This window comes from Podarcis filfolensis (genome assembly GCF_964270895.1).
Source record: "Podarcis filfolensis genome assembly, chromosome: 16".
Taxonomy (NCBI): Eukaryota; Metazoa; Chordata; class Lepidosauria; order Squamata; family Lacertidae; genus Podarcis; species Podarcis filfolensis.
The window spans coordinates 1231003-1258349 of NC_139620.1; the positions used below are offsets into that span (position 1 = coordinate 1231003).

Below are 27347 nucleotides of genomic sequence, written 5' to 3' on the forward strand. Positions count from 1 at the left end.
AGACATGTACACAGAAGTCAAATTCTGACTGTAAGCTACTTGGGCTAGACTTTTTCAAGTTGCTAATGATGCATGCTGCAGAATGATAGGACTGTGGTACCTTGGTTTAAGAACAGCTTAGTATTGTGGTACCTTGGTTGTCAAACTTAATCCATTCCGGGAGTCCATTCAACTCCCAGAACCGTTCGAAAACCAAGGCGTGGCTTCCAATTGGCTGCAGGAGTTGCAGGAGCTTCCTGCACTCAATTGCGGAAGCCATGTCAGACGTTGGACTTCCAAAGAACATTCGAAAACCGCAACACTTACTTCCAGCTTTTGAGGGTTTGGGAGTCAAAACTTACGAGTACCAAGGCATTCGAGAACCAAGGTACAACTGTAATGTATAATATTTTTTTCCAAAAAAAAAAGCTTGGGGCATCCTGGTTTTTACTTTTCCCAGACATGTAGACAGAAGTCCAATTCTGACTGTAAGCTACTTGAATTAGGCTCAGTTCCTAATTGCTAGGTTTGCACACTGCAGAACGATAGTACAGTGTTACTTTGGTTTAAGAACAGCTTAGTTTATGAACAACTTGGATTAAGAACGCTGCAAACCCAGAAGTAGGTGTTTTGGTTTGTGAACTTTGCCTTGGAAGCAGAACATGTTCCACTTCCTGTTGAGTGTGTTCCATCTGTAAATTGAGTCTCCCACTGTATGGGAAAGCAAGCCTTGGTTTAAGAATGCTTTGGTTTAAGAACGGACTTCCAGAATGGATTAAGTTTGTAAACCAAGATACCACTGTACTGCATAAGTTAAAAAAAAAAAAAAAGCTCAACAACTTTTGGGGTGTCCTGGTTTTTACTTTGAGAAATATGGCACCCCTAATATCAATTTGTTATTGATAACAATATGGGGGCCAACAATACTGGGAAGGGATGTGATGAAGGAGATGAACCCATCTTCTGGGTGGGGGACAGGATGGGACGGGACTGAATCTCACGTACTCTCGGACTTGACTCTACGTTTGAACCCAGACCTTCATTTTCTGCCAACTAAAAATGATCTCTGGGAAAACATAATTCTTCCTCAGGACTAAGCAATGCTGCCTACTAATTATCTCTCAAGGAAGACAATCATAGTTGTCCAATTCAGGGGGGAGAGGCTTTAGCAATTTGGTCAGGCATGTTGCAACTGCAAATACGAAGAACACACTGAGGAATCATCTCCATCATTGTCAAAATTGCTGGCTTCCACCCTCTTACATAGTAGATATACACATTCTGTTTGGATCAAAAAACAATTGCATCTTTTAAAAGGCATAACAACTTGCTAATGTTCAAAGCGATGTCTAGGCGCAGCCAGGGTTCTGTCAGTCTTTTGTATCATCATTCCTCTTTTACATGTTTGGATATGATTCCATGCAGTCATCAATTTCAAGGAAAAGTGAAATTTATAACTAAACAGCTGCAGTTGGTTGTTTTAAAAAGAAGTAATAATAGCTGCAATGTTATTATTTGCATCCCAGCAACCTCCAGTCATTTCTGGGAATAATGTGTGAAGAAAAAGAAAATATGCTGGCTAACTCAAAGACCAAAGCGCTGGTGCATAGATTACTTAACAGCCCCCTATTCAAAGGACACTTTAGCCAAACTGATAACATCCGCATATAAGGCTGTAGTGGAAACATGGGAATCTACATTGGGAGGGGGAGATTTCTGAGCAGGATCCTGCTGGTGCTGTTTCTGCTGTTACTTCTGCTTCACACCATATGTAAGGCACATTCTATCAACTGCAGCATTTATGATGATCCTCTTCCTATTGCTCACAAATTTTACCAGCCAGGAGACCTTGTAATTGGTGAGATGGTTTCGCAAGTCATATACTTGTCTAATATCCAGTCTTTTATGGAACAGCCTTCACAGATATTGATTGATGAACCTATGTAAGACATTATTTATTCCCCTTCCTTCCAATCTAATATAGTAGACCACAGATAGGTAGCCGTGTTGGTCTGCCATAGTCAAAACAAAAAATTTTTTTTCCTTCCAGTAGCACCTTAAAGACCAACTAAGTTAGTTCTTGGTATGAGCTTTCGTGTGCATGCACACTTCTTCAGGTATCTGAAGAAGTGTGCATGCACACGAAAGCTCATACCAATAACTAACTTATTTTTTTATAGTAGACCACAATGATTGAAAATGCATCATTAAGCAGTAGTGTGATTTATATTTTGATGTACTTTTTCATGGAAACCCAATAAAATTGTAAATTGTAAAATTCAGTATTATGGAAGAGGTTTGAAGTACTCAACCTCAACATGAGAAGATGAGGGGCAAGGGTGGATATGGGTAGACAGAGAGACAGAGACAGCAAGACCCCAATTTACATGAGAGTCACGTTCCGGGAATCACGCTGAAAGCCAACATTGTGTATGGCCAAAACAAATTGGGTTCAATGGCAGATGGGACTCCCAAAGTCATTTTCCCCAGACACCCACCCCCTTTGGATTCAATTTTTATTGTTTTGCCAGCCATGTAAAGCTGAATACAGATTGTGGGCTTAATGTATTAATTTCTCTGATTACGGTAACTGTTTGTACTGCTACTATGTTTTCCTTTGCAAGCCCCACTAATATAAACAGTTCTGTGCTTCTTTTTATTATTTAGTAAGCCTTCTACAGAATTTCACATGGTGGATCATGCCTTGTCACTGTCCCGCTATTTCTGTTCTGTCCATACCTCGTTCCTTCTCAACCTTGAGGGATGTGAGTTTATGTCCATGTCCACCTTCTGACTCTTTCTCTGTACAGTGGTACCTCGGGTTAAGAACTTAATTCGTTTCGGAGGTCCGTTCTTAACCTGAAACTGTTCTTAACCTGAAGCACCACTTTAGCTAATGGGGCCTCTTGCTGCCGCCGCGCTGCCGGAGCGCAATTTCTGTTCTCATCCTGAAGCAAAGTTCTTCACCCAAGGTACTATTTCTCGGTTAGTGGAGTCTGTAACCTGAAGCGTCTGTAACCTGACGCATATGTAACCCAAGATACCACTGTATAACACAATTCTGGATCTTTTCTGTCTCTCCTCACGCTTGGAGTGCATCGCTTTCTCCCCTCACTATTCCCTCAGATTGCTCCACATCGCACCCCTGAGTGATCCTTTTTCTGTTCCATTGCTGAGTTGAAGAACAGAGCCTGGAAATTATTCAGAGCAATGAGCTTTGCTCTTCTCATTCCATTATTCAGTTATATGTAGTTCTGGGAGGCATAACCACCTACAACATTTCATGATGAAGTAAGCAGCCAGCAAGGGAAGGGATCAGAGGCTCTGTGGCCTCAGGTGATGTTCTCTATGGCTTTCTTGCACCTATGGGCACTGTGCTGGCAAGGCCACACCTATTGACGTTCAACTACTAGTTTTTATTGGTACCAAGAGTAACTCTGTGAACTGCAGGGAGCATTTCTTCTTCCTCTTCTTCTTTTTCCTCATTTCAGTCCATTCTGTTGTAATTTTATTACAGCTCCGTGCCAAAGAACTACCAGCACATCCTGGCCTTAGCATTTGCTGTCAAAGAAATCAATGAGAATCCCAAAGTCTTCTCCAACATCTCTCTAGGGTTCCGCGTCCTCAATAGCTACTACACTGCAAGGATGACCTACAAGGCCACGCTCAACCTGCTTTCCACACAGCATAGATTTGTCCCCAACTTCAAGTGTCACAAGTGGAACAATCTGATAGCTCTCATTGGAGGATGCATCTCTGAAATCTCTGCCAATATGGCCACCATTTCAGCAACCCACAAGATTCCACAGGTAAGTTGAGAGCATGGGTGCATGGGTCATACTATCTTGATTTTGATAAAGTTGTGAGAAGGTTTCTGCAAAGTTTTATTCAAAAGGGCAGTTTGGATTAGGATTAACCAAGCAGTGCTGAGAGCCAATTGTACAGAAAACTTGAGCATCTGTAAATTGAAGTGGAATGGTATGAATGTGTCTAGGACATAAAGGATTTGAGTTTTTATGGTTCCTTTTCCCCCATTTTTTACTAGACCTAATACACAAATGAAAACACATAATGTAAGGAATGGCTGACAGAACTGTGTAACTTTAGTCCAGAGAGGAAGAGACTAAGGAGGTTAATATAGTACTCTAAAATACCTTAATGGCTGTTACATAGAAGAAGGGAAATACTTGTTCTCTGCTGCTCTATAGGGCTGGACTACATATTTTTAAAACATTAGGAGAAACAATAAAAAATTATCACTAATGAATCAGATTACTTGCTCTTCTTCCACACTGTTTTCCCTTACTTGAAGTTTTCTTCTTTAAAACCTATGCAGACATTTACTGGGAAAGCTATGCCTCTTAAGTACCTGTGAAATCTATAGTTTGGCAATCTCTCATAATCCATCAAAAACAAAACTAAACACCTCATACATTTTATTTTAGCTCACATATGGATCCTTTTTGGCGATACAGGATGCAAATCTGCTATACCCATTTTTATACCAGATGGTCCCAAATGAAGCCAAACAGCACATAGGAATTGTGCGATTACTTCAACATTTCAAATGGATATGGATTGTAGTTTGTGCTGTGGATAATGACAAAGGGGACCAGTTTCTACAGACAATTTTACCACTACTCTTTGAGCATGGCATCTGCTATGATTTCATAGTAAGATTAGAAAAATGGAACTATCTGGATGAGATGATACGCTTGGCTTACCAGCACTGGGAAAGTTATGCAATTGCATTTGAGACAAAAGCTAATGTATTTGTGGTTTATGGGGAACCTCCATCCTTTCTGTTTTTGAGAGTATTGTCATTTATAGTACCTGTAATGGGATGGCCACCTCTGGGTAAAGTGTGGGTTGCTACATCTCACTGGGATTTTGCATCAGTGTCTATTCAGAAAGACTGGGAAATACAGATGTTCCATGGTACTCTATCCTTCACAGTCCACGCAAGTCAGCCATTAGGGTTCCAGAAGTTCATTCAGACGATAAGACCCTTCTGGAACAAAGAGGATGTTTTCATCCAGGACGTCTGGGAACAGACTTTCACCTGCTCCCTGAAAGCATCTAATGGACAGGAGGTGGAGGCTGAGCAGAAAGAACCCTGCACTTTGGAGGAGAAACTGGAGAACCTTCCTGGGATTTTGTATGAAAAACACATGACTGGCCACAGCTACAATGTCTATAATGCTGTCTATGCTGTGGCACATGCTTTGAACTCCATATACAAATCCAGCTCCAAACATAGCAGATTGGCAAGAGGAGAGAGATTTGCCTTTCTGGATGTGCAACCATGGCAGGTAATGACAACTCAGAACTTCTTTGCTTTGCCTCCATCTACCACTGATATCCTGGCTTTTCACCTCACCAGTCCCAATGAGCTCCAGCCGTGTCTGATGGAAAGAGCCACAGAAATTAGCCTGCCTGACCTTGTGCACATTTACTCAACATCACTGTCATGCTAGCTTGCCAAATACCCACAATAGGAACCCAACTACCGATCTGGTTTGCTAGACCTTTTCAATCAATGTATCCCCTCTATTGACCATTCTTTATGTAATTAATTTCATGTTAATGATGATGATGATGATGATGATGATGATGATAATAATAGACAAGTGGAAATAGTCCATCACCATATATACTGCTTTAAGCACAGTTATTCATATCATTACTTGCATGTAAATATTTCAATATTTCAGGTCCATCCCTTTCTGAGGAGCCTTGTATTCAACAGCAGCACTGGAGATATGGTGCACTTTGATGAACATGGAGAACTGGTTGAAGGTTTTGATGTTACCAATTGGATCACTTTCCCCAATGGCTCATTGACTAGATTGAAAGTTGGACGACTGGAGCCTCAGGCTCCTGCAGGCAACGAGTTAAACATCAATGATGAACAAATTGTGTGGCATCCAAGTTTTAATCAGGTGAATTATAACTGCAAACTCTTGCCTATATGAAAGGTGAATGTTCCCTTCTGGGCAGCTCACCATTCCGTCAGTTCTTGAGGTGCCGTATTGTAGATTGAATGCTTTATGATCCTTGTCCTCATAAATTGATCTCAAACCTTAAATAAAAGCACGGAGTCCTTTTGGCCATCTGTGATATTTAATTTCTTTGTGGAAAAATGTTGTCACGTAAGCCAGTTACAAAGCATTGGAAAGTAAAATATTTTATTTTGCTAAAATATCACAGAATATCATGTAGTGATTTCTGGAAGGAAAAAAGATGGACTGTGCTTTTATCTTCAACATATCTTTATCTTATTTCTACCACTTCATATTTTGTGGGGTCTGCAGATGACATTATCTTTTTCATGATCTGCTTTCAGGCTGAGTCTTAGACTGATCAAACCTAGAGATGAAGTTGGGAATCGGTAACAAATGGGCGACAGTGGAGCTGAGCCAACTGGTTCATCCTCAGTCTCTCTGTCCCTCACATGAGTCTAATCACATTGAGGTGAAGGACTGAAAAGGGCTAATCTATTGTTCCTCATCTATATGATTTTGCACAGGCGCTGCCCCTTTCTGTGTGCAATGACAACTGCAACCCTGGCTTCAGTAGGAAAAAGAAGGAAGGAGAGAAGTTTTGCTGCTATGATTGTGCTCCGTGTCCAGAAGGAATGATCTCTAGTCAGAAAGGTGGGAGGCAGGAATTCCCATGACCTAATTTATGGGATATATATATATATATATATATATATATATATATATGTGCTATTTATTACCTTTGTTTTGAGAATGCTGGTGAATGCAGGAGAGTCTAATACATTTTATTATTACTAATTTGTATGAAGTTTTCCATTTTAACAATCCAATCAAGTCACATTAGTTATTCCAGATTGTACAAATGCATATCATAAAGTCCAAATATTTTGCCAAATTATAAATTTTTTGTTGGGGTTTCCCATGCTTGGAGTTCAGTAGGGTCCAATCATCTCTTATTTCTCCTGCTTTTAGTGTACACCAGTCCCATCTTTCAATCTTCTTGTTGTTATCCATCTTCTTCTTTAATAGCCCTGAATTGTTTCCACAGGAGAGTTAAACTAAACAATATTATGCTTCTGTGTGAACTTTGCATGACTCTCCCTTTTTTAAATAGCTGGTAAGTCTTTTGTTTGCAATAAATCCTCACACGCTGGTATTTATGCCGGGTCCATCCAAAAGTCCTCCTCAGGTGGCAGACGCCATCTTTTCTCCGTTCTGATGAAATATAATTTAGGCGTTTGCTCATTAATTTTCCAGACCAGTTGCACCATACCTTAGCCTTTCCAGGGGAGGTTTGCCAAGTCAAACTTAAAATACAGACATAATAACAAAGTAATAGCTCTCCTCCCCCTATGACTATCAATCTCTGCAACATAGTCTGTCTCATTATGGCGGATCCCGATTAAATACTGCGTCACAAGAGAGCCTTTAGTCTTCTTTCCAAATATTTCAAAAAACAAAGGCTTTAGTTGATATTTTTATTTCCACACAGTTTATTTTCCAATCTCACTTGCTATAGGTTGTATTGATGGTTCTTCTGGGGGGGGGGTTGTTAGGTAGTATCGTAATAAGAAAAGAAAAAGTTTTATCCCCCCCACCTTTCCGTTCCGTTTCAACATACCAGTTAGATGTTATTCTCGGATGCTATCTTCTTTCCATTCCAATCCATCACTCTTAACGTCTCAGTGGCAGGCTTAATTAGCAGCTAACGTACCCTTTCTTCACTCAAAGCATGTGCAATAAATCTTATATCCAATCTTTTATCATATGAAACGCAACATGAGGTCTCTTGGAGACAGCGTCCGGGAGAACCGAGGTTGCTTGAGGGCTTTCCATCCAGTGCCCTCGCCCCCTTCTTCTTTTCTAACTCAGGGGTGGTTTATGTACAACCGCGGATGAGGCTGCATCTTCCCTTCCACCGGGAAGAAAAACGGGGGGCTGATTACTCCCATCTCAGCCCCTTAATTACCTCGTGTGAGCTGGAGGGATGGTATGGTTGGCCATCTTCCAAGGCGCCCCTAGCGGAGCCCCCGCAGAGGAGTCTAATACTAAAGGAATTTTCAGAAACAATTATGTTGTTGTTGAGTTGTTTTAAAAAAATTAATCAAAGTTATTGGGCTTTCATAGGATTTTTAAAGGTTTTTTTTTTAAAAAAAAACAACAACCCCCCTATTTGCCATATGTTCAGGTTTTCCCAGACATTTTGCCTATTCAGCAAAAATCTGCCTGGACGCCATTTGGCAGCCCAATTCCCAGATGTGTCAGGGAAAACCTGGACGTATGGCAGCCCTACATTAGGCGGAATACAATTTTGCTGCCTACACAACTCATGGGACATTGTGAGGATAAAGTGGAGGGAACTAAGTATGCCACTTGAAGTTCCTTGGATATAAATGTAGTAAATGTAAAGCTAGATGTAGATGGATGAAGGAATGAATGAAAGATTAGACACCTGTCTGAGATGGAAAAATGAGCAAAGTGCCCCTTGGTTGCCAGCAATTTCCCAAGCAATGAGGAGGTCCTCTCCTGGTTCCTGCCAACTCTAAAGCCAGGGTGAGAAACCTTTTGCATCCTCAGGGCCTCATCCTGTTCTGTGTAACCTTCTAGGAGTAGTTGGTGGGTCCTGAGGCAAAAGTGGAGGGAGCGACTAAGGTGAGTTTTAACTTGTACCGTCGGCTACTTTCTATACAAACTTTCCATGAGATTCACTTCTCCTGGATTTTGTCAAAGAACTGCAAGAACACAAAAAAAGACATCCTTAAATCTTCTTGTGGCTGATTGGTTTTGAATGGCATTACCTAGTGTAAAGGTGTACTTAAATAGCAGTTTGTGTTTAGATAGATGTTGGTTGACCTTTTGAAATACCTCTTCCCTTTTTCAGACAGAGACGCTTGCATCAATTGTCCAGAGGACCAATATCCCAACAAGGATCAAACTCAATGTGTTCCCAGGATTGTGAGCTTCCTCTCTTACAAAGAAAATCTGGGGATCATCTTAGTGGTGTTGGCTATTTCTCTCTCTCTTGTCACAACTTTAGTACTTGGCATTTTCCTGAAGCACAAGGATACTCCCTTAGTCAAAGCCAACAACCGGACCCTCACCTACATCCTTCTCATCTCCCTCCTCCTTTGCTTCCTGTGCTCCTTGCTTTTCATTGGACAGCCTGGAAGGGTGATCTGTCTTCTCCGACAAATGGCTTTTGGCCTTGTTTTCTCTTTGGCCATTTCCACTGTGTTGGCCAAGACGGTCACTGTGGTTGTGGCATTTATGGCCACCAAACCAGGATCCAGCATAAGGACATGGGTGGGGAAAGGACTGACCAATTCGATTGTCTTCTTCTGCTGCTTCATCCAAGCTGCCATTTGTGCTCTTTGGTTAAGTACTTCTCCACCATTTCCAGATAAGGACACACATTCAGTGATTGAGGAAATCATACTTGAATGTAACGAGGGTTCAGCTTCCATGTTTTACTCCGTCTTAGGCTACATGGGCTCTCTGGCCACCGCCAGCTTCATAGTAGCGTTCTTTTCCAGGAAACTCCCTGACAGTTTCAACGAAGCCAAATTTATCACTTTCAGCATGTTGGTGTTTTGCAGTGTTTGGTTGTCCTTTGTGCCAACCTACTTGAGCACGAAAGGGAAATACATGGTGGCTGTGGAGATCTTCTCCATCTTGGCCTCCAGTGCTGGATTACTGGGTTGCATCTTTTCCCCCAAATGCTACATTATTGTGCTAAGGCCTGAGCTGAATAGCAGAGACCAAATGATAAGGAAGAAAAAATAAATTAAAATACAGATCAATCTCTTTATTTGACTCTTACTCATATTTCATCAGATATGACAGCAATAGAAATGCCACTGGAATTGTGGTATGAGTGTTTGATGCATTCCCTCCCCAAATTCAGTTGACCCCATCTCATGTTGGCCTTGTACTCACATAAAGAATGAGGCATGACTTTTTTTTGAAGATTTATTTCAACAAACCATTTTATTGTATAAAACTAAAACATTTGTTATGTGAACTGATTCTCAACAGTGCCTGATCCTATAGGAGCATCATAGGAAAAGGTAAAGGCACCCCTGATCATTAGGTCCAGTCGTGGACGACTCTGGGGTTGCAGTGCTCATCTCGCTTTACTGGCCGTGGGAGCCGGCGTACAGCTTCCAGGTCATGTGGCCAGCATGACTAAACCGCTCTTAGAAAACCAGAGCAGCGCACGGAACGCTTCCTGCTGGAGTGGTACCTTTCTTTCTACTTGCACTTTAACGTACTTTCGAACTGCTAGGTTGGCAGGAGTTGGGACCGAACAACGGGAGCTCACCCCGTTGCGGAGATTCGAACCACTGAGCTTCTGATCAGCAAGACCTAGGCTCTGTGGTTTGGACCACAGCGCCACCCTATGCCTCCAATTTTGAGCAAGCTGAGGGGCAAAAACAAAATTAACTAGATTGACTGTGCCCCACAAATTATGATAATCTCTTCCCAGCTCAGAGGTTTTGAGACACTGAGTGGTTGAATGGGTCAGATTATTGGAAATATTGAAAGAGGTGCTTTTGCTTTTTAAAAAATGAGGGTATGGATTCTGTCCTTCTTAAATGCCTTTTCCCCATCTTGAGTTACTGTAGGTAAATGTATTTATGTTCTCATACTGGGAAATTAGGCCCTGTTCTTGTTCACTACGATGAATGCAAGTTGACGGAGATGTAAGGCAATCCAGATTATCACAAGGTTTCACCTGCATAAACCAACCTCTTTCTAGGGATTTGTTTTTGACTGACAAAGCTGAGCAAACATGTCTGCCCACTAAAATGAAATATCACTCAACTCCAGGGCTGGATCACACTTAGAGGCTGAATTTGTTTCTCTAACTCTTACATCATAGAATGCATGCAAAATTTCTGCCTTCAGTAAACAAATGTTAAACAAAATAAAGACATGTAATGATGGTGCCAGGAGAGCCTCTCTGGGAAGAGTATTTCGCAGTAGGGGAGCCACCACAGCAAAGGCCCATTCTTGCCATGCTATTCTGAACTCTTGGGGACAGGAGATGTAGAGAAGGGCCTCAGATCACAAGGGCCACCTTAAGGTTTTGGGGTCCTAATGCATTTAAGCCTTTGTAGGTAAAAACCAGCATGTTGAATTGGGCCTGGAAACTAACTGGCAGCCAGTGCAGTCAGGCCAGGATTGGTGTAATATGCTCAAACCGTCTTGTTCTGGTGAGCAACCTGGTCACTGAATTTTGCAGCAGCTGAAGTTTCTGAACTCCTTTTAGAGGCAGCCCCACCTATAACACATTGCAGTTATCCAATCTGGAGGATACCAGAGTGCAGGCCACAGAAGTCAGGCTCTCCCTGTCCAGAGAGGGGCATAGCTGAGTTACCAGCACAAGCTGACAGAGTGCATTCTGCACCACCAAGGACACCTGGGCCTCAGGTAATGGACAGTAATGGATCCGGGAGCACCCTTAAGTTATGTACCTGTTTCTTAACCCTGTGTCAGGGAACTGCCATCGGAGCCAGAGGGAGAGGGAGGGCTCCAGAGGGATTCTGGAGAGCGTCCCGGGAGGGAGAGAAGCAGCCCATCTTCTGGGGAAGGAAATCAGCGTAGCACCAGTGGAGAAGGGGGCAGATGGAGGAATCGGCGAGGTGGCTCCATGACTCCTCGCCGGGGACCAGCGGGGAGAGCGCAGGTCCTCCGCTGCCCACACCCTCCCTGCGCAGAAGACTTCCGCGCAGGGAGAGTAGGCGGCGACTAGGCGTCAAAGAGCTTCTTTGCTGGAAGAAGTTCAAGAAACGCCCGCTGACGGATTCTGCCAGCAATTGAGACAGCCACGTGGCTGTCCGGACAGAAAGGGTTCACTCAGGCAACCCAGCCAGGTGTGGTGCCAATTTACGCACGAGCAACCCCTAGAACCATTACACCCTGCTTTGGCAGTATCTCCCCCCCGCAATCATGGACCAGCTGTGATATGTGGGCTATTTTTTTAAAAAAATAAATTTTATTGAATGATTCTATGTTACAAAAGAAAACACATTCAAACCATACTACCACGAAATATAATTGAGAAATAAAAAATATATACATCAATATTTAGTTTGTTATTTCAAAAAAATTTTTTTTCCTTCCAGTAGCACCTTAAAGACCAACTAAGTTAGTTCTTGGTATGAGCTTTCGTGTGCATGCACACTTCTTCAGATACACACGAAATACACATGTGTCAGGGGCTCGGGAGCAGGAGCACAGGGGAGAGAGGAAATGGAGAGCGAGGGGGAGGAATCCGAGGGCAGCGTAGGGGAGTATGACAGTGACCTGAGAGATTCCATGAGCTTCTCCAGCGAATCAGAAGATTCCCAGAAGGGGGCGCCGATGGTCAGGGCAAGGGGGGTCCCAGGGGGGACGCACCAGAAACAAGGAGCCAGCGGGGAACCCCAAAGCAGCAGCAGGGGATCAGGACCAGTTTCCCCACCAGAGCGTAGTGGGGGGGAAGAGTCACATGTGTCAGGACCAGCGTCTCCTCCAGCGGGGAGAGAAGATGAGTCAGGGCTGACCACGCCTCCATCGGAGAGTGGGGGAATGGAGGGGAGGTCAGTTGCAGCTAGCCCCCCCCCCCGAAGGGGGAAGCAGTGACAGCAGCAGTGAAACGGTCAGGAGGAAAGTTGCTGGCTGGGCGCGCGCGCCAAGTTCAAATGTGCAGGCGCGGGGGACAGCAGGAGACCCGGATGGGGAACCAGCTCCTAAAGCCCGCCGGAGGGAGGGAGAAGGCTCAGGGGAATCAGCGTCAGAAGAGTCTAGAAAGGGCGAGACCCCGACGGGCAGGCGGACCCAGAGGAGGAAAGAGCAGAGGAAGAGGTGGAGCAAGGCGAGAGTCTTAAACTGGTGTATGGGGGGAGGAGATTCAGACGGAGCATCAGTGGTCTAAAGCTTGAGACGTAGGGCTGTGCGCTGCGGCTCTGGAAGTGAAACTGAACTTCAATAAAGACTTTTGTATTTAACAACAAAGCAGCGTTGGTCCTTTGTGATCTGGGACCTAGGGCAGCTCTGACAACATACATTCTTCAGATGCATGCACACGAAAGCTCATACCAAGAACTAACTTAGTTGGTCTTTAAGGTGCTACTGGAAGGAAATTTTTTTTTTTTTGTTTTGACTATGGCAGACCAACACGGCTACCTATCTGTAACTAGTTTGTTATTTGTTATTTACCGTCTTATTTCTTCCCAGACATTCCATACAAAAGACACATATGTACACCCACAGGGAAAATAAATGATAATAATGAAAATAATGAAAATAAATATTCCCCCCCTTTTATCTTACAAAATCTTTTCTTCAAATTTGACTTCTTGTCAAGTCCCTTCACATTTGACTTCTTGTCAAGTCCCGCTTCTTAAAAAAACATCTTTAGATGCGGCCATGATGGCCAACTATCGCCCAGTCTCAAATCTTCCATTCTTGGGCAAGGTGATTGAGCGGGCGGTTGCCGAACAACTCCAGGCACGCCTGGAAGAAGCGGACCATTTGGATCCCTTCCAGTCGGGATTCAGGCCTCATCATGGGACTGAAACTGCCTTGGTCGCACTGGTTGATGAACTCCGGCGGGCTAGGGACAAAGGTGAGAGCTGTTTCCTAGTTCTGCTGGATCTCTCAGCGGCGTTTGATACCATCGACCATAGCATCCTTCTGGACCGTCTTGAGGGGCTGGGAGCTGGGGGCACTGTCATACAGTGGTTCCGCTCCTTCCTCCTGGGCCGTGTTCAGAAAGTGGTGGTGGGGGATGAGTGTTCAGACCCGTGGGCTCTCACTTGTGGGGTGCCTCAGGGTTCTGTCCTCTCCCCCATGCTTTTCAACATTTACATGCAGCCGCTGGGAGAGATCATCAGGAGGTTTGGGCTGGGTGTTCATCAGTATGCGGATGATACCCAGCTCTACCTCTCTTTTAAATCAGAACCAGTGAGGGCGGTGAAGGTCCTGTGTGAGTGTCTGGAGGCAGTTGGAGGATGGATGGCGGCTAACAGATTGAGGTTGAATCCTGACAAGACAGAAGTACTGTTTTTGGGGGACAGAAGGCGGGCAGGTGTGGAGGATTCCCTGGTCCTGAATGGGGTAACTGTGCCCCTGAAGGACCAGGTGCGCAGCCTGGGAGTCATTTTGGACTCACAGCTGTCCATGGAGGCACAGGTCAAATCTGTGTCCAGGGCAGCTGTTTACCAGCTCCATCTGGTACGTAGGCTGAGACCCTCCCTGCCTGCGGACTGCCTTGCCAGAGTGGTGCATGCTCTGGTTATCTCCTGCTTGGACTACTGCAATGCACTCTACGTGGGGCTACCTTTGAAGGTGACTCGGAAACTACAACTAATCCAGAATGCGGCAGCTAGACTGGTGACTGGGGGCGGCCGCCGAGACCATATAACACCGGTCTTGAAAGACCTACATTGGCTCCCAGTACGTTTCCGAGCACAATTCAAAGTGTTGGTGCTGACCTTTAAAGCCCTAAACGGCCTCGGTCCAGTATACCTGAAGGAGCGTCTCCACCCCCATCATTCTGCCCGGACGCTGAGGTCCAGCGCTGAGGGCCTTCTGGCGGTTCCCTCATTGCGAGAAGCAAAGCTACAGGGAACCAGGCAGAGGGCCTTCTCGGTAGTGGCGCCCGCCCTGTGGAACGCCCTTCCAGCAGATGTCAAAGCGATAAACAACTACCTGACATTCAGAAGACATCTTAAGGCAGCCCTGTTCAGGGAAGTTTTTAACGTGTGATATTTTACTGTGTTTTTGGTTTCTATGAAAGCCGCCCAGAGTGGCCGGGGAGGCCCAGCCAGATGGGCGGGGTATAAATAATAAATTATTATTATTATTATTATTATTATTATTATTATTATTATTATTATTATTATTATATTTTGAAATATGGCAACCCTAATGTCAATTTGTTATTGATAGCAATATTGGGGCAAACAATACTGGGAAGTCAAGTGATGAAGGAGATGAACTCATCTTCAGGGTGGGGGACAGGATGGGACGGGACTGAATCTCACATACTCTCGGACTTGACTCTACGTTTAAACCCAGACCTTCATTTTCTGCCAACTAAGAATGATTTCTGGGTAAAGTTAACTCTTGCTCAGGACTAAGCAATGCTGCCTACTAATTATCTCTCAAGGAAGACAATAATAGTCGTACAATTCGGGGGGGGGGGGAGGCTTTAGCAATTTGGTCAGGCATGATGCAACTGCAAATACGAAGAACACACTGAGGAATCATCTCCATCATTGTCAAAATTGCTGGCTTCCATCCTCTTACATAGTAGATATACACATTCTGTTTGGATTAAAAAACAATAGCATCTTTTAAAAGGCATAACAGCTTCCTATTGTTCAGAGCTATATCTAGGCACAGCCAGGGTTCTGTCAGTCTTTTGTATCATCATTCCTCTTTTGCATGTGTGGATATGCTCCTATCCAGTCATCAATTCAAGGAATATTCTTTTTGTGAAATGTGAACTTCCTTGACTAGGCATGGTTTAGCACATGGTTTAGCACTTTGTTTAACTGAAACGCTGCCTCACCACAATGTATCTTATGTTCTCTTGGGTTACTGTCCTGGGTATAATTATTTTCTTTGCAAACCAAGGGAAAGTGAAGTTTATAACTAAACAGCTGCAGTTGGTTATTTTAAAAAAGAAGTAATAACTAACTTGTTGTTATTTGTATTCCTGCAACCTTCAGTCATCCATGGGGATAATATGTGATGAAAAAGAAAATATATTGGCTTACTTAAAAACCAAAGCACTAGTGCATATATTACCTAACAGCCCCCTATTCAAAGGGTACTTTAGCCAAACTGATAACATCCGCATATAAGGCTGTAGTGGAAACATGGGAATCTACATTGGGAGGGGGAGATTTCTGAGCAGGATCCTGCTGGTGCTGTTTCTGCTGTTACTTCTGCTTCACACCATATGTAAGGCACATTCTATCAACTGCAGCATTTATGATGATCCTCTTCCTATTGCTCACGAATTTTACCAGCCAGGAGACCTTGTAATTGGTGAGATGGTTTCGCAAGTCATATACTTCTCTAATATCCAGTCTTTCAGAGAACAGCCTTCACAGATACTGATTGATGAACCGATGTAAGGCATTGTTTATTCCCCTTCTTTCTGTGTATAATATAATCAGACCGAAATGACTGAAAATGCATCATTAAGCAATATTGTGATTTATATTTTGATGTACATTTTCATGGAAACCCAGTAACATTGTAATGGTGGGGTGAAGCATTCTTCAGTATTATGGAAGAGTATGAGGTACTCAACCTCAGCATGAGAAGATGAGGGGCAAGGGTGGAGATGGGTAGACAGAGAGACAGAGACAGGAAGCCCCCAATTTACACGAGGGTCACGTTCCGGGAATCACGCCAAAAGCCAACGTTGTGTATAGTCAAAATAAATCGGGTTCGAGGGCAGATGGGATTCCCAAAGTCTTTTTTCCCAGACACCCACTCTCTTTGGATTAAAATTTTATTGTTTTGCCAGGCATGTAAAGCTGAATACAGATTGTGGGTTTACAGTATTCATTTCTCTTATTAACTGGTTGTAATGCTATTAAGTTTTTCTTTGCAAGGCCCACTGAAATAAACAGTTCGGTGCTTCTTTTTGTTATTTAGTAAGCCTTCTACAGCATTTACACATGGTGGCTCATGCCTTGTCACTGCCCACTATTTCTGTTCTGCCCACACCTCGTTCCTTCTCAACCTTGAGGGATGTGAGTTTATGTCCATGTGCACCTTCTGATTCCTCTCTATGGAACACAACTCCTGCTCTTTTCTGTCTCTCCTCACTTCCTCCCCGCGCTTTTCCCTCAGATTGCTCCACTTCTGCCCTCTGAGTGCTCCATTTTCTGTTCAATTGCTCAGGTGAAGTTCAGAGCCTGGAAAAGTATTCAGAGCAAAGAGCTTTGCTCTTCCCATTTCACTATTTAGTTATATGTACTTCTGGGAGGCATACATCTCACAACATCTCATGGTGAGGTAAGCAGTCAGCAAGGGAAGGATCAGAGGCTCTGTGGCCTCAGGTGATGTTCTCTATGGCTTTCTAGCATCTATGGGCACTGTGTTGGCAAGGCCACACCTATTGACTTTCAACTGCTTGTTTTTATTGGTACAAAGAGTAACTCCCTTAAATGCAGGGAGCAATTCTTCTTCTTCTTCTTCTTCTTCTTCTTCTTCTTCTTCTTCTTCTTCTTCTTCTTCTTCTTCTTCTTCTTCTTCCTCCTCCTCCTCCTCCTCCTCCTCCTCCTCCTCCTCCTCCTCCTCATCCTCATTTCAGTCCATTGTGTTGTAATTTTATTACAGCTCCGTGCCAAAGAACTACCAGCACATCCTGGCCTTAGCATTTGCTGTCAAAGAAATCAATGAGAATCCCAAAGTCTTATCCAACATCTCTCTAGGGTTCCGCGTCCTCAATAGCTACTACACTGCAAGGATGACCTACAAGGCCACGCTCAACCTGCTTTCCACACAGCATAGATTTGTCCCCAACTTCAAGTGTCACAAGTGGAACAATCTGATAGCTCTCATTGGAGGATGCATCTCTGAAATCTCTGCCAATATGGCCACCATTTCAGCAACCCACAAGATTCCACAGGTAAATCGGGAGCATGGGTGTATGGGAAATATTATCTTGATTTCAACACAGTCTTGGCAAGGCTCCTGCAAAGTTTTATTCAGGAGGGCAGTTTGGATTGGTATTAACCAAGCAGTGCTGATAGCCAATTGTCCAGAAAACTCGAGTATCTGTAAATTGAAGTGGAATGGAATGACTGTGTCCAGGACGTAAAGGATTTGAGTTTTTATGGTTTCTTTCTTTTTTTTTTCTTTACTAGACCTAATACACAACTGAAAGCACATAATGTAGGGAAGGCTGACAGAACTGTGTAACTTTAGTCCTGAGAGGAAGGGACTAAGGAGGTTAATATAGTACTCTAAAATACCTTAATGGCTGTTACATAGAAGAAGGGAAATACTTGTTCTCTGCTGCGCTATAGGGCTGGACTACATATTTTTAAAACATTAGGAGAAACATTAAGAAATTATCAATAATGAAGCAGATTACTGGCTATTTTTCCACATTACTTGAAGTTTTCCTCTTTAAAACCTATGCAGACATTTATTGGGAAAACTATGCCTCTGAAGTATCTGTGAAACCTGTAGTTTTACATTCTCTCACAATCCTTCAGAAACAAAAGAAAACACCTCATGCATTCTATTTTAGCTCACATATGGATCCTTTTTGGCGATACAGGATGCAAACATGCTATTCCCATTTTTATACCAGATGGTCCCAAATGAAGCCAAACAGCACATAGGAATTGTGTGATTACTTCAGCATTTCAGATGGACATGGATTGTACTTTGTGCTGTGGATGATGACAAAGGGGACCAGTTTCTACAGACAATTTTACCACTACTCTTTGAGCATGGCATCTGCTATGATTTGATATTAAGATTAGAAAAATGGAATTATCTAGATGAGATGATACGCTTGTTTATAATGCACCAGGAAAGTTATGCAATTGTTTTTGAGACAAAAGCTAATGTATTTGTGGTTTATGGGGAGCCTCCATCCTTTCTGTTTCTGAGAGTATTGTCGTTTGTAGTACCATTATTGGGATGGCCACCTCTGGGTAAAGTGTGGGTTGCTACATCTCACTGGGATTTTGCATCAGTTTCTATTCAGAAAAACTGGGAAATACAGATGTTCCATGGTACTCTATCCTTCACTGTCCACTCAAGTCAGCCATTAGGGTTCCAGAAGTTCATTCAGACGATAATACCCTTCTGGAATAAAGAGGATATATTCATCCAGGATGTCTGGGAACAGACTTTCACCTGCTCCCTGAAAGCATCTAATGGACAGGAGGTGGAGGCTGAGCAGAAAGAACCCTGCACTTTGGAGGAGAAACTGGAGAACCTTCCTGGGATTTTGTATGAAAAACACATGACTGGTCACAGCTACAATGTCTATAATGCTGTCTATGCTGTGGCACATGCTTTGAACTCCATATACAAATCCAGCTCCAAACATAGCAGATTGGCAAGAGGAGAGAGATTTGCCTTTCTGAATGTGCAACCATGGCAGGTAATGACAACTCAGAACTTCTTTGCTTTGCCTTCAGCTGCCACTGATCTCCTGCTTTTTCACCTCACCAGTCCCAATGAGCTCCAGCCGTGTCTGATGGAAAGAGCCACAGGTATTAGCCTGCCTGACCTTGTGCACATTTACTCAACATCACTGTCATGCTAGCTTGCCAAATACCCACAATAGGAACCCAACTACCGATCTGGTTTGCTAGACCTTTTCAATCAATGTATCCCCTCTATTGACCATTCTTTATGTAATTAATTTCATGTTAATGATGATGATGATGATGATGATGATAATAATAATAATAATAATAATAATAATAATAATAATAGACAAGTGGAAATAGTCCATCACCATATATACTGCTTTAAGCACAGTTATTCATATCATTACTTGCATGTAAATATTTCAATATTTCAGGTCCATCCCTTTCTGAGGAGCCTTGTATTCAACAGCAGCACTGGAGATATGGTGCACTTTGATGAACATGGAGAACTGGTTGAAGGTTTTGATGTTACCAATTGGATCACTTTCCCCAATGGCTCACTGACTAGATTGAAAGTTGGACGACTGGAGCCTCAGGCTCCAGCAGGCAACGAGTTAAACATCAATGATGAGCAAATTGTGTGGCATCCAAGTTTTAATCAGGTGAATTATAATTGCAAACTCTTGACTTTATAAAAGGGGAATGTTCCCTTCTGGGCAGCTCACCATTCCGTCAGTTCTTGAGGTGCCGTATTGTAGATTGAATGCTTTATGATCCTTGTCCTTATAAATTGATCTCAAACCTTAAATAAAAGCACGGAGTCCTTTTGGCCATCTGTGATATTTAATTTCTTTGTGGAAAAATGTTGTCACATAAGCCAGTTACAAAGCATTGGAAAGTAAAATATTTTATTTTGCTAAAATGTCACAGAATATCATGTAGTCATTTCTGGAAGGAAAAAAGATGGACCTTGCTTTCATCTTCAAGATATCTTTATCTTATTTCTACCACTTCATATTTTGTGGGGTCTGGAGATGACATTATCTTTTTCATGATCCGCTTTCAGGCTGAGTCTTAGACTGATCAAACCTAGAGATGAAGTTGGGAATCGGTAACAAATGGGCGACAGTGGAGCTGAGCCAACTGGTTCATCCTCAGTCTCTCTGCCCCTCACACGAGTCTAATCACATGGAGGTGAAGGCCTGAAAAGGGCTAATCTATTGTTCCTCATGTATATGATTTTGCACAGGCGCTGCCCCTTTCTGTGTGCAATGACAACTGCAACCCTGGCTTCAGTAGGAAAAAGAAGGAAGGAGAGAAGTTTTGCTGCTATGATTGTGCTCCGTGTCCAGAAGGAATGATCTCTAGTCAGAAAGGTGGGAGGCAGGAATTCCCATGACCTTATTTATGGGATATATATATATATATATATATATATATATATATATATATATGCTATTTATTACCTTTGTTTTGAGAATGCTGGTGAATGCAGAGAAGTCTAATACATTTTATTATTACTAATTTGTATGAAGTTTTCCATTTTAACAATCCAATCAAGTCACATTAGTTATTCCAAATTATACAAATGCATATCGTAAAGTCCAAATATTTTGCCAAATTATAAAATTTTTGTTGGGGTTTCCCATGCTTGGAGTTCAGTAGGGTCCAATCATCTCTTATTTCTCCTGCTTTTAGTGTACACCAGTCCCATCTTTCAATCTTCTTGTTGTTATCCATCTTCTTCTTTAATAGCCCTGAATTGTTTCCACAGGCGAGTTAAACTAAACAATATTATGCTTCTGTGTGAACTTTGCATGACTCTCCCTTTTTTTTAATAGCTGGTAAGTCCTTTGTTTGCAATAAATCCTCACACGCTGGTATTTATGCCGGGTCCATCCAAAAGTCCTCCTCAGGTGGCAGACGCCATCTTTTCTCTGTTCTGATGAAATATAATCTAGGAGTTTGCTCATTAATTTTCCAGACCAGTTGCACCATACCTTAGCCTTTCCAGGGGAGGTTTGCCAAGTCAAACTTAAAATACAGACATAATAACAAAGTAATAGCTCTCCTCCCCCTATGACTATCAATCTCTGCAACATAGTCTGTCTCATTATGGCGGATCCCGATTAAATACTGCGTCACAAGAGAGCCTTTAGTCTTCTTTCCAAATATTTCAAAAAACAAAGGCTTTAGTTGATATTTTTATTTCCACACAGTTTATTTTCCAATCTCACTTGCTATAGGTTGTATTGATGGTTCTTCTGGGGGGGGGGGGGTTGTTAGGTAGTATCGTAATAAGAAAAGAAAAAGTTTTATCCCCCCCACCTTTACGTTCCGTTTCAACATACCGGCTTAGATGTTATTCTTGGATGCTATCTTCTTTCCATTCCAATCCATCACTCTTAACGTCTCAGTGGCAGGCTTAATTGGCAGCTAACGTACCCTTTCTTCACTCAAAGCATGTGCAATAAATCTTATATCCAATCTTTTATCATAAGAAATGCAATGTGAGGTCTCTTGGAGACAGCGTCCGGGAGAACCGAGGTTGCTTGAGGGCTTTCCATCCAGTGCCCTTGCCCCCTTCTTCTTTTCTAACTCAGGGGTGGTTTATGTACAACCGCGGATGAGGCTGCATCTTCCCTTCCACCGGGAAGAAAAACGGGAGGCTGATTACTCCCATCTCAGCCCCTTAATTACCTTGTGTGAGCTGGAGGGATGGTATTGTTGGCCATCTTCCAAGGCGCCCCTAGCGGAGCCCCCGCAGAGGAGTCTAATACTAAAGGATTTTTCAGAAACAATTATGTTGTTGTTGAGTTGTTTAAAAAAAAATAATCAAAGTTATTGGGCTTTTATAGGATTTTTAAAGGTTTTTTTAAAAAACAACAACCCCCCTATTTGCCATATGTTCAGGTTTTCCCAGACATTTTGCCTATTCAGCAAAAATCTGCCTGGACGCCATTTGGCAGCCCAATTCCCAGATGTGTCAGGGAAAACCTGGACGTATGGCAGACCTACATTAGGCGGAATACAATTTTGCTGCCTACACAACTCATGGGACATTGTGAGGATAAAGTGGAGGGAACGAAGTATGCCACTTGAAGTTCCTTGGATATAAATGTAGTAAATGTAAAGCTAGATGTAGATGGATGAAGGAATGAATGAAAGATTAGACACCTGTCTGAGATGGAAAAATGAGCAAAGTGCCCCTTGGTTGCCAGCAATTTCCCAGGCACTGAGAAGGTCCTCTCCTGGTTCCTGCCAACTCTAAAGCCAGGGTGAGAAACCTTTTGCATCCTCAGGGCCTCATCCTGTTCTGTGTAACCTTCTAGGAGTAGTTGGTGGGTCCTGAGGCAAAAGTGGAGGGAGCGACTAAGGTGAGTTTTAACTTGTACCGTCGGCTACTTTCTATACAAACTTTCCATGAGATTCCTTCTCCTGGATTTTGTCAAACTGCAAGAACACAAAAAAAGACATCCTTAAATCTTCTTGTGGCTGATTGGTTTTGAATGGCATTACCTAGTGTAAAGGTGTACTTAAATAGCAGTTTGTGTTTAGATAGATGTTGGTTGACCTTTTGAAATACCTCTTCCCTTTTTCAGACAGAGACGCTTGCATCAATTGTCCAGAGGACCAATATCCCAACAAGGACCAAACTCAATGTGTTCCCAGGATTGTGAGCTTCCTCTCTTACAAAGAAAATCTGGGGATCATCTTAGTGGTGTTGGCTATTTCTCTCTCTCTCATCACAACTTTAGTACTTGGCATTTTCCTGAAGCACAAGGATACTCCCATAGTCAAAGCCAACAACCGGACCCTCACCTACATCCTTCTCATCTCCCTCCTCCTTTGCTTCCTGTGCTCCTTGCTTTTCATTGGACAGCCTGGAAGGGTGATCTGTCTTCTCCGACAAATGGCTTTTGGCCTTGTTTTCTCTTTGGCCATTTCCACTGTGTTGGCCAAGACGGTCACTGTGGTTGTGGCATTTATGGCCACCAAACCAGGATCCAGCATAAGGAAATGGGTGGGGAAAGGACTGACTAATTCGATTGTCCTCTTCTGCTGCTTCATCCAAGCTGCCATTTGTGCTCTTTGGTTAAGTACTTCTCCACCGTTTCCAGATAAGGACACAGATTCAGTGATTGGGGAAATCATACTTAAATGTAACGAGGGTTCAGCTTCCATGTTTTACTCCGTCTTAGGCTACATGGGCTCTCTGGCCACCGCCAGCTTCATAGTAGCTTTCTTTTCCAGGAAACTCCCTGACAGTTTCAACGAAGCCAAATTTATCACTTTCAGCATGTTGGTGTTTTGCAGTGTTTGGTTGTCCTTTGTGCCAACCTACTTGAGCACGAAAGGGAAATACATGGTGGCTGTGGAGATCTTCTCCATCTTGGCCTCCAGTGCTGGATTACTGGGTTGTATCTTTTCCCCCAAATGCTACATTATTGTGCTAAGGCCTGAGCTGAACAGCAGGGAACAAATGATAAGGAAGAAAAAATAAAATAATGCAGATCAATCTCTTTATTTAACTCTTACACATATTTCATTGGATACGACGGCAATAGAAATGTCATTGGAATTGTGGTATGAGTGTTTGATGCATTCCCTCCCCAAATTCAGTTGACCCCATCTCATGTTGGCCTTGTACTCACATAAAGAATGAGGCATGACTTTTTTTTGAAGATTTATTTCAACAAACCAATTTATTGTATAAAACTAAAACATTTGTTATGTGAACTGATTCTCAACAGTGCCTGATCCTGTAGCAGCATCATAGGAAAAGGTAAAGGCACCCCTGATCATTAGGTCCAGTCGTGGACGACTCTGGGGTTGCAGTGCTCATCTTGCTTTACTGGCCGAGGGAGCCGGCGTACAGCTTCCAGGTCATGTGGCCAGCATGACTAAACTGCTCTTAGAAAACCAGAGCAGCGCACGGAACGCTTCCTGCTAGAGTGGTACCTTTCTTTCTACTTGCACTTTAACGTACTTTCGAACTGCTAGGTTGGCAGGAGTTGGGACCGAACAACGGGAGCTCACCCCGTTGCGGAGATTCGAACCACCGAGCTTCTGATCAGCAAGACCTAGGCTCTGTGGTTTGGACCACAGTGCCACCCTATGCCTCCAATTTTGAGCAAGCTGAGGGGCAAAAACAAAATTAACTAGATTGACTGTGCCCCACAAATTATGATAATCTCTTCCCAGCTCAGAGGTTTTGAGACACTGAGTGGTTGAATGGGTCAGATTATTGGAAATATTCAAAGAGGTGCTTTTGCTTTTTAAAAAATGAGGGTATGGATTCTGTCCTTCTTAAATGCCTTTCCCCCATCTTGAGTTACTGTAGGTAAATGTATTTATGTTCTCATACTGGGAAATTAGGCCCTGTTCTTGTTCACTACGATGAATGCAAGTTGACGGAGATGTAAGGCAATCCAGATTATCACAAGGTTTCACCTGAATAAACCAACCTCTTTCTAGGGATTTGTTTTTGACTGACAAAGCTGAGCAAACATGTCTGCCCACTAAAATGAAATATCACTCAACTCCAGGGCTGGATCACACTTAGAGGCTGAATTTGTTTCTCTAACTCTTACATCATAGAATGCATGCAAAATTTCTGCCTTCAGTAAACAAATGTTAAACAAAATAAAGACATGTAATGATGGTGTCAGGAGAGCCTCTCTGGGAAGAGTATTTCGCAGTAGGGGAGCCACCACAGCAAAGGCCCATTCTTGCCATGCTATTCTGAACTCTTGGGGACAGGAGATGTAGAGAAGGGCCTCAGATCACAAGGGCCACCTTAAGGTTTTGGGGTCCTAATGCATTTAAGGCTTTGTAGGTAAAAACCAGCATGTTGAATTGGGCCTGGAAACTAACTGGCAGCCAGTGCAGTCAGGCCAGGATTGGTATAATATGCTGAAACCGTCTTGTTCTGGTGAGCAACCTGGTCATTGAATTTTGCAGCAGCTGAAGTTTCTGAACTCCTTTTAGAGGCAGCCCCACCTATAACACATTGCAGTTATCCAATCTGGAGGTTACCAGAATGCAGGCCACAGAAGTCAGGCTCTCCCTGTCCAGAGAGGGGCATAGCTGAGTTACCAGCACAAGCTGACAAAGTGCATTCTGCACCACCAAGGACACCTGGGCCTCAGGTAATGGACAGTAATGGATCCGGGAGCACCCCTAAGTTACGTACCCGTTTCTTAACCCTATGTCAGGGAACTGCCATCGGAGCCAGAGGGAGAGGGAGGGCTCCAGAGGGATTCTGGAGAGCGTCCCGGGAGGGAGAGAAGCAGCCCATCTTCTGGGGAAGGAAATCAGCGTAGCACCAGTGGAGAAGGGGGGCAGATGGGGGAATCGGCGAGGTGGCTCCATGACTCCTCGCCGGAGACCAGCAGGGAGAGCACAGGTCCTCTGCTGCCCACACCCTCCCTGCGCAGAAGGCTTCCGCGCAGGGAGAGTAGGCGGCTGTCAGGGAATCAGGAGCAGGAGCACTGGGGAGAGAGGATTGGGAGAGCGAAGGGGAAGAATCCGAGGGCAGCGTAGGGGAGTATGACAGTGGCCCGAGAGATTCCATGAGCTTCTCCAGCGAATCAGAAGATTCCCAGAAGGGGGCGCCGATGGTCAGGGCAAGGGGGGTCCCAGGGGGGACGCACCAGAAACAAGGAGCCAGAGGGGAACCCCAAAGCAGCAGTGGAGGATCAGGACCAGTTTCCCCACCAGAGCGTAGTGGGGGGGAGGAGTCACATGTGTCAGGAGCAGTGTCTCCTCCAGAGAGGGAGTCAGGGCTGACCACGCCTCCAACGGAGGGGAGGTCAGTTGCAGCTAGCCCCCCCGATGGGGGAAGCAGTGACAGCAGCAGTGGAACGGTCAGGAGGAAAGTTGCTGGCTGGGCGCGCGCGCCAAGTTCAAATGTGCAGGCGCGCGGAACAGCAGGAGACCCGGATGGGGAACCAGCTCCTAAAGCCCGCCGGAGGGAGGGAGAAGGCTCAGGGGAATCAGCGGGAGAAGAGGCTAGAAAGGGCGGAACCCCGGCGGGCAGGCGGACCCAGAGGAGGAAGGAGCAGCGGAGAAGGTGGAGCAAGGCTAGACTCTTAAATTGGTGTCAAGGGGGAGGAGACTCAGACGGAGCATCAGTGGTCTGACACTTTAGACGTGGGGCTGCGCGCTGCGGCTCTGGAAGTGAAACTGAACTTCAATAAAGGCTTTTATACTTAACAACGAAGCAGCGTTGGTCCTTTGTGAGCTGGGACCTAGGGTAGCCCTGACAGTATGCTCCGTCTCTCATAAAAACCTCGCAGCGTGAGTTGGTGCAGCGAGGGGCAAGACTTGGTGTTTTGCGAGCTCACGAAGATAGGCAAAGATGACTACAGAGAGCCAGGTGAAAGAACTGCAAGAAGCAGTCACGACGCTTTACGCGGAAGTAGCAGCATCCAGGAAAAGAGAAGAAGAAGCAGTAGCGCTCTGCCGGGATCTGCAAGCCAGGTGGGACCGTTGGGGGAAAGAGGGGCTGCCAGGACCCAAACCGGAGGGAGTTGGCCTCGGGAAGAGGGGGGGCAGCCTGGTGGCGCACTTTGATGGGAACCTGCAGCAATACCCTAACTTCAGAGCTGACGTGGTTTACGCGCTCAATTTGCTTCGGAAAGACTTTAGAGATGAGGAAGAGAAGGTGGGCTTCATAATCACTCATTTGCATGGGGAAGCAAAAGCGTGGCTGCGGAATTTGTGGCGCGAAAAAGACCCTGCCCTCAAAGATTCCGATGCATTTATCAAAGCTATGGACGCTTGCTTTAAATCTACGGTAGATGTAGATATTGCTCGGAGGGAAATGCATGGACTACAGCAAGGGAAAGCGACGGTGAGGCAGTATCACTCGCGCTTTTTTGCCTTACTGAACGTGCTGGGCTGGGAGAAGGACTCCACTGCTGTCAGAGACCTGTTCTGGGAGGGGCTAAGTGGAGAGGTGAAAGATGAACTGGCAAGAGGAGAAAGACCCCAAAATACCCAAGAAGTTGCCCAAAGAGCGTTGGCAATTGGTGTGCGCCTGGAAGGACGTAAGGGAAGCACCCCAGCCAGGACAACCCCTTTCTTTCCCAGAGAGGCGGGGCGGGCGCTGTCCATGCCTCCTTTGGGAAGGGGAGAAGAGCCGATGGAGATTGGTGGTGCAAGGGCTCAGACTGCCAGCAGAGCCCAAACACCGGGAGCAGTCAAGGGGAAGGCTCCTAGAGGGACCAGGAAG

General features: G+C 44.2%; 4 protein-coding genes and 1 pseudogene across 5 annotated transcripts in view; 3 read left to right on the forward strand and 2 right to left on the reverse strand.

Moving 5' to 3' along the window:
- The window catches only part of LOC310751719 (uncharacterized protein), a 950206-nt gene that overhangs the window by 807258 nt on the left and 115601 nt on the right, over nucleotides 1-27347 (forward strand). The window lies entirely within an intron of this gene.
- Nucleotides 1-27347, reverse strand: part of METTL25B (methyltransferase like 25B) — a 464705-nt gene that overhangs the window by 237392 nt on the left and 199966 nt on the right. The gene's annotated exons all lie outside the window — the stretch shown is intronic.
- LOC310750894 (vomeronasal type-2 receptor 26-like) overlaps nucleotides 1-27347 on the reverse strand; it is a gene marked incomplete at both ends in the record, with an annotated part of 225005 nt that overhangs the window by 88067 nt on the left and 109591 nt on the right. The window lies entirely within an intron of this gene.
- On the forward strand, nucleotides 1843-9764 carry LOC310750901 (vomeronasal type-2 receptor 26-like; the record flags this gene model as incomplete). Its single annotated transcript, XM_083589302.1, has 6 exons — nucleotides 1843-1922; nucleotides 3497-3788; nucleotides 4425-5291; nucleotides 5694-5921; nucleotides 6509-6635; nucleotides 8863-9764. 6 exons carry the CDS (start codon nucleotides 1843-1845, stop codon nucleotides 9762-9764), a joined length of 2496 nt encoding a protein of 831 aa, XP_083445428.1.
- On the forward strand, nucleotides 16031-23612 carry LOC310750902 (vomeronasal type-2 receptor 26-like; annotated as a pseudogene). Its single transcript has 6 exons — nucleotides 16031-16110; nucleotides 17331-17622; nucleotides 18250-19116; nucleotides 19543-19770; nucleotides 20358-20484; nucleotides 22711-23612. The product of its transcript is annotated as a vomeronasal type-2 receptor 26-like (transcript).